At 45.9% G+C, this 7212-nt stretch overlaps 1 protein-coding gene across 1 annotated transcript; it reads left to right on the forward strand.

Moving 5' to 3' along the window:
* The first annotated feature begins 1915 nt into the window (after positions 1-1915).
* On the forward strand, positions 1916-6730 carry PDCD2L (programmed cell death 2 like). Its single transcript, XM_074582916.1, has 7 exons — positions 1916-2055; positions 2163-2326; positions 2412-2481; positions 4185-4588; positions 5586-5699; positions 5933-6081; positions 6580-6730. The coding sequence occupies exons 1-7, from the start codon at positions 1942-1944 to the stop codon at positions 6708-6710; spliced, it is 1146 nt and encodes a 381-aa protein (XP_074439017.1). The 5' UTR covers positions 1916-1941; the 3' UTR covers positions 6711-6730.
* The last annotated feature ends 482 nt before the right edge of the window (positions 6731-7212 follow it).

The following is a 7212-nucleotide window of genomic DNA, read 5'->3' on the forward strand; positions in this document are numbered from 1 at the left end:
TGTCACTCAGTCACTGAAGAAAGTACTGCCCACAGAGGAGTAAGTGGCACAGTTAATATAAGAAAATTGTCAGTCTTTTGTTACACTGATTGCAGGAAATTGCAACTACGCTGGGTGTGAAAAACCTGATTCAGCTGCAGTGGTTCAGGGCTCAAGAGAAAAAAAAGCAAAAGAGAAGGTCAGCATAACTCTAAAAACGGTAGCTAGTGCTGTGCTTTTTTTTATGAGACAGAATAAATCCTTCTCTGAGACTAAGATAACTTGAAGCAAACACATTCTATGACACTTGCTTGGGTTTTGCAGGACTTCACAAGAGTGCACTTGAACAATAAATAATACCGCACCTGGAGAATCTGAACAGGAACATTCCCCACCCTGCATTTCAGGTAGAAGCATATTCATCACAGGAATGTAAACAATTAATGCTTCCCCCCCCCCCCGCCCCGCCCCGGGAATGGCTATGAACAAGGCAGGCTCACAAATACCAGAAAGAAGAGTTAAAATTGCAAAAATGGGACTGTCCAGCTTTGCACAGCTCTTTGTGTCACCTTTGTCATCAGCGGGGCACTTCCCAGCAGCTGGCTGACCTTTCCATACAGCATGTGAGAGGGAAGGACTGCAGACTGCAGGGAGCAACACAGCATGCATCGAGCCTTCTAGGAAACACAGTCACCGAGAAAGCTCTCCTTTTGCAAAACTCACCTTTTGTTAGTAGCTGTTTCACCTGTCGCCATAACCAGTTTTTCTACATCACTGTGCTGACCTGTCAGTTCTTTTGCAATCTTAGCACATAAGGTTATTTTGACCTTTTACTCATCCAACCCTGAGAAGCTGGGATCAGAAACTGGTTACCAAGTCATTCTCTGTCTTGAGCATGCCATATTAAATTCTTGTGTGGAACAAAAATTGTGTCAGAGAAACTCGGAACAAGGCCTGAAGCTTAGTTACCTTTGACATTATACATTATCACTAAAAAAAGGTCACTTGGGTGATTTCTTTAGGTCAATACTGAGAAAGCTGAATTATCTTCCCAAGCAAAACCAGTATGTGAATAACAAAGGGGTAATCACAGTCAGATTGTTAAAATTCTGTTTTCCTTATGCACAGGGAGAGCAGAGGCATTGCTGGCTGGAAGAACCATGCAGATATTCATGAAATTCCCCCTTGAGCTCCTGCAAACCTCTCACTTCCAAGTGGAGCTGCAACAAGTAACACTGAAGCACCAGCCCTGAGTTTTAATTACTTGTAGTTGAAAGCAGGGTGTAGTGAGGGGTGGTGGGTCTCTTCTCCCACATAACAGGCGATGGGACAAGAGGAAACGGCCTCAAGTTGTGCCAGGGGAGGTTTAGGATGGATATTGGGGAAAATTTCTTCACCGAAAGGGTTGTCAAGCACTGGAACAGGCTGCCCAGGGCAGTGGTGGAGTCGCCATCCCTGGAGGTATTCAATGATGGGCAGACGTGGTGCTGAGGGACACGGGGTAGTGGTGGGCTTGGCAGGGCCAGGTGAAGGTTGGATGTGATGATCCTAGAGGTCTCGTCCAACCTAAATGATTCTATGATTGGGTGATTCTAAGTAACACTGAAGCAGCAGCTCCGAGTTTTGATTACATGTTTATCCATCCATTAGTCAACCCAGTGGATTTTTGTGAATTTCAGCATCGCCCGGTCCAAGGGAACACCCTACCCCAAGCCCTGTGAGTGCAGACCGCGCGGTCGCCATCGCTTCTCTCACCGCAGAGGGTGGCTTCCGTGACGGAAGGCCTTTCTCGGCAGGTATATGTGCTTGCTGGACGATTTGTGCACAATTATTTACCGCCGCTTGAGCACAGTTATGACAGAAACGCCTCTAGCGCGGCTCCGCGCGCCGTTCGGGGCTGAGGCGTGTGTCCTGCGGAGGCCGCCGTAGCGCGGCGCGGCCGGGCGAGGCGTGGGCGCTGCCATGGCGGCCGGGCCGCCGGTGCTGCTGGGGCTGCGCGACGCCGCCATGGCGGGGCCGTGCCGGGGCGCCGGGCAGGCTCCCGCCTGGGCCACCAGCAAGCTGGGCGGCTTCGCGGTAGGGCCGGGGCCGGAGGGGGGGCGGCGGAGGGGCCGTGCCCGGAGCAGGGGTCGGCCCCGGGGACAGCCGGGGCTCTCTTCTCAGCGGCGGTGTCGGTGTTTCAGGACTGGGCGCCCTCGGTGCGGGCGGCTCCGCCGCGCTGCGGGGCCTGCGGGCGGGCGCTGGCCCAACTGGTGCAGGTGTACTGCCCGCGGGAGGGGTCCCCCTTCCACCGCCTGGCCAACGTCTTCGCCTGCGGCCGGGAGGGCTGCCGGGGAGCGCCCCACAGGTGAGGGCATGGCCCCCCGTCCCCATCGCCGCGCCCCCGCCCGGTGCCTTACCTCTCTCTGCTTTCCTTACACGGCGGGCTAAAGCTGGAAGGTGCTGCGTTCCCAGTATTTGCAGGCGGAAGAAAAGGAACCCCGGGATTCCAGCGTGAAACAGGTACCGCAGCTGCCGTGGCTGCAGCCGGGATGGGGCTGGCTGTGCGTGGGGCTGGGTCCTGGGGCTGGGGTGGGAGCGGTGCGACAGCGCACGGGAGGCTTGGTTGTTGCTGTGTGGTGGAATTGGGTGGGAATGGTGTGACAGCACACTGCAGGTTTGGTTGTTGCTGGGCTCTCGGGGCCTGTTGTGCTCCTCACCCCACCCCGCCAGCGATGGGCTGGGGGGCACAGGGGGCTGGGAGGGGACACGGCTGGGACAGCTGACCCTGACTGACCACGGGGATATTCCGTACCATATACCATCATGCTCAGTAGATAGAGCTGGGGAAGAAGAAGGAAGGGGGGATGTTCGAAGTGGTGGCATTTGTCATCCCGAGTCACTGTTACACCTCATGGAGCCTGGCTTTCTGGGGGGGCTGAACACACGCCTGCCTGTGGGCAGCAGGGAATGGATTCCTGGTTTTGCTTTGCTTGTGCACAGCTTTTGCTCTACCTGTTAAACTGTCTTTATCTCAGCCCATGAGTTTTTTCTCACTTTTACTCTTCTGATTCCCTCCCCCATCCCAGCAGGGGGGTCAGCAAGCGGCTGCGTGGCCCTGGCTGCCGCTGGGGTTGAACCACAACATGAGCAAACTGCCTTCCTGTTTCACTTTGTTTCACTGTGCTGTGTGAAGTGCAGTATTGAGGAGGTTTTAAAATAAGAATGCAGTTGAGTTAGATGAGTTTCGCACCTTTTACATACTTGCTTAAGTAACCATAACCTTTCTCAAGAAGCTATGCTATATGCTAGTTTCGAGTCATGTATGTGGTCATGTGGAGAAGTCGTGGTCTTGGAATTGTTCACACCGTGAGTACTACACGTCGTTTACTAGAAGGTTAACTTGTTTTAAAGTGGAGATTGCAGTCGAACTGTATGGTCAAAACTGATATTTAATACCGTAATTACTTGAGCTACTTAAACATTATTTTTCAACTTTAAAGGATTGGGCTATACTGTTTAGGTTTGGATCTCGAAGGTGTTTTCTTTCTTGCTTAAATAGATTTTTAAAATGTCATCATCAGTTTTAATTAATCTGACTCAATTGTTGTTAATATACTTCTGGTATTTTTGCTTGTGAAGAAAAAATGCATGTTGGCTTAAGAGGATTGAAAGAGGAGGATTGCTGTCAAACTCGTGATGACAGGCAGAAAGTGTTTGTTCAGCCCTGCGTTTGCAATATGAAATTTTGGTCTGTGGTAAATGATCTTATACTCTGATACAATGATGGCATTACCGTTGTTGTTGCTGTTATGATTATCGCTATTATTTTCCTCCATATTCTGCCCTTTGAGCTTACCTGTGGTGCAGTAGCTGTGCTTGAGATAGACGTGTGCTTGAGACCCAAACTGTCTGTCAGTGGTGATGCCAGCAGCCAAGGTATGGCAACGTGAGGTACACAGGCCGTTCAAAAAGCCAGTGAATTCTTGTGCCGTTTCTCCGGTGTGAGGTGTCTTTTGCCATAAGTGCGCTGCTGTGAAGAGTAAATGTGTGCGTGCTGGTAACTACCACTGTGAGGAAAATAGGTGAAATGACACTAAGCATTAGCTTAAGGGTTTTGTTTTCTTATCTGTTATGAAACTGTATTTGAAGTGCCTTAGGGTGGCTGATTTTGACAATGTTCTTTTTCCTTTGTTGTTTTTTTTTTTTGTTGTTGTTCTTCTCAGAAACAAGAGTGGAACTTTGCTGCAAAGGATTGGTGTGATGAAGCAGATAACTGGGGAGTCTGTGATGGAGCAGAATCTCCTGCATGTGCCTCCCTTCAGCTGCTTGGCTTAAACGAAGCGGTGAGCAGCTCCTTCTCCGGAGAGCTGGAGTGTGCATCCCAGTTCCAGCAGCTTCGCTTGTCTGAAGCTATGGATGGGCCGGGTTCCCTGAGTACACATCCTCCGGTCAGCGAGGGAATGGTAATGGACACGTCTAGTTCAGATCCTGTGTTCCAGCCCTTTTACATTAGTGTTGTGGATGAGGAAGACTACACTGGTTACCTTGACACGGAGCATGCAGATAAGCTATTGAAGGAGTATCAGCAGAGAGAGGGTGTTGATTTGGAACAGTTGATGTCAGGAAGGTGAGAACGGGTCTGGATTTCATGCTGGAACTGAAGGGATCGTGTAGTTTCCTGTATGCTGACTGATAACCTAAAATCTGAATGCTTTCCGTTCATAACTGGGTCCTTCGCGAATCCTTGGTGTGTACTACTTTGCTGGAAGAACACAACAATACACCTGGTTCTGTCAAATTGTGAGTTATTCAGAGATGCATCTATTTCTGAGTGACTGAGCAGTTGGAATGTCCTTGGGCTCCAGATAGAGCAGTGGACCGTCAGTCTCTGAAACCAAACCAGTGTGGTTTAAACAACATCTTGTGCTAAATGGCATGAGTTTATATTGTAACACTTGTCTTCTGGGTGTTGTTTTTTTTCTTTACAAGGCTAAAGCTTTTCTTATATTCCAGTTGCATTTTTAAGAGTTTAATTACTTAGGGATTTTGACTAGAGATTGGGGTGATAGTAAGACTCCCAAAGATTTTGTAAAGATTTTCTGAGAAACAATTTTTAAATGTAGTTACTGAAAATATTTTCAGCATTAACCTTAGGTGATCGGAGTGGCACTTATATCCAGACCATTTCTTTTTGCTTATATCAACACATACAGTGACTTTTCCTGAATTGTGGACAGCATTGAGTTTTTTGATATCTAAAGCTACTCTCAGTTGCAGAATCTACATAGAGCACTTTAATTTAAAAACTAGAAAAACTTGTGAGAAGTTACTAAAGGAATTATTTTTTTTTTAAGGAGTAAGCAGGTATCTGGTGGATTTCAATCTCGTGTCGTAGTTTAAAACACTGTTAGTAATTTTAAACCACCAGAAACCAAAGAGCTAGAAGCAAAGTGTTCACTTGCAACCTCTAACAGGAATTGCCTCTTAATTTAACATGTATAGTTTTTTTCACTGTACTTAGTATAATTTAACGTGAATGTATAGTAACCATCCCTTATTTAAAGGATGCATATCGTACTGAAAACCTTACTGGAAGTTTTGTTTGTTTTCTTGTTTTCTTACAGTTTTGCAGGTGAAGGTGGTAATGAAAAATATGAGAAGAGTGAAGTCAAAAGCAGGGACCACGCATTCCATAAATTTATGAAAAGAATATCTGTGTGTCCTGAACAGATTCTAAGGTCTGTTGATCATCTGATTGGAACAGGGAGGTACAGAGCATAGGCATGGATTGTTAGTACATCAAAATAAACCATTTCCTTGGAAATAGATGTATATTTTTGTTTCTTAATAAAAAAAAAATTGCTAAGAAGGCTGTTTCAGAGAATCCTGAACACTGTTGCCAATGTGTAAGTTTTCCTATGAAATTTAGATTAAAAAAAAAAATAATTACTTTTTTCCTTTCTTCTCTTAGATACTCTTGGGGCGGCCAGCCTTTATTCATAACATCTCCTCCAGCCAGCATTGACCAAGGTATTCCAGCCTGCAGTAACTGTGGAAGCAGCAGAGTATTCGAATTTCAGCTGATGCCAGCGCTGGTCAGCATGCTCCAGAGCGACTCAGGTGATGGCCCCTGACTTGGCCGAAACAGTCACCTTCTTAGTAAAATTTAGTGAACTGCCATTTTGGATTGTTTCTTGCTAACCACCAGCACTGATGTGGTGAACTACAGTGACCATCTTACATAGAATCCTCTCTGTTTCCGTTATAGATTTCACCGAGCAAAAGATGTAACTCTGGTTTATGGAGACTCTGTGATTGCAACTTCATTTGCTCACTAGTGAACTTGGGAGTAATTTGCCTTTATTGCCTCTGCAGTGAGGCCTTGGAAAGTAATAAATATTGTCAGATAAGACTGCAGACACTTAAGAAGCTCTTTGAAAATTCTGAGTCGGCTTGCTTTAAAATCTTTAAAATTAGAAAATGCTGTGTACATAGGAGACTGAATATGAGAAATATTTTCTGAATTGGGAAAGATTGAAGTATAGCAATAAGCAATAGCCCCTGATTATGTCATTTTTCGTACTTTCACATTACACACCTTTATTGTTTTGTTTTTAGATCTGTCAGTGGAATTTGGAACTGCTCTGGTTTATACATGTGAGAGAAGCTGCTGGCCACCAAATCATCAAACCCCTTTAGAAGAATTTGTTTTTGTACAAGAAGACCCAGATCAGAGATTATTTAAATAAATTGTATTTCTCTGCATAGATGGAAAGTCTGTTGGGTTTTGTTGTGGTTTTTTTTAACTACAGGTGAAAGTGTGTAATTATGCAACGTAATTTACCTCAAATGTGGTGAAAAATGAAATTCATGTGATGACATGCTGCTTATTTCCAAGAGTAACTGGTTGCAGTTTATATTAGCGACAGAAAACTTGCATAATTTGGTTACACATGGAAATTTAAGTGTAGAGATTCTTCCATGATTCTAGTTACGCATTGCACTTGGGGAGGAAAATAAAGGAGAAAGGTTGTCTTATTGCAGTTAGACTGATAGCATTCATCAGCCAAACAGGATCCAGTTTTTAGAAACTATCAGCAGTGAAGAACTTAATGTAAGTGTGATTTTTTAAAACCAAATGTGCTTTGTCTTGACCACAGATTGGAAATTCAGTAGGCAGTGTCTGAAAGGACCTTGCTGCCACTGCAGCCTTCCTATGATGTGTGTTTTCCCACGGGAGGATGGGTTTCG

This window comes from Larus michahellis, chromosome 4, assembly GCF_964199755.1.
Source record: "Larus michahellis chromosome 4, bLarMic1.1, whole genome shotgun sequence".
Classification (NCBI taxonomy): Eukaryota; Metazoa; Chordata; class Aves; order Charadriiformes; family Laridae; genus Larus; species Larus michahellis.

Coding starts and splice junctions, on each gene's coding strand:
- PDCD2L (XM_074582916.1), top strand. CDS start 1,942: ATGGCGGCCGGGCCGCCGGTGCTGCTGGGGCTGCGCGACGCCGCCATG. Junction 2,056..2,162: donor GCAAGCTGGGCGGCTTCGCG/GTAGGGCCGGGG, acceptor TCGGTGTTTCAG/GACTGGGCGCCCTCGGTGCG. Junction 2,482..4,184: donor GGGATTCCAGCGTGAAACAG/GTACCGCAGCTG, acceptor TGTTCTTCTCAG/AAACAAGAGTGGAACTTTGC.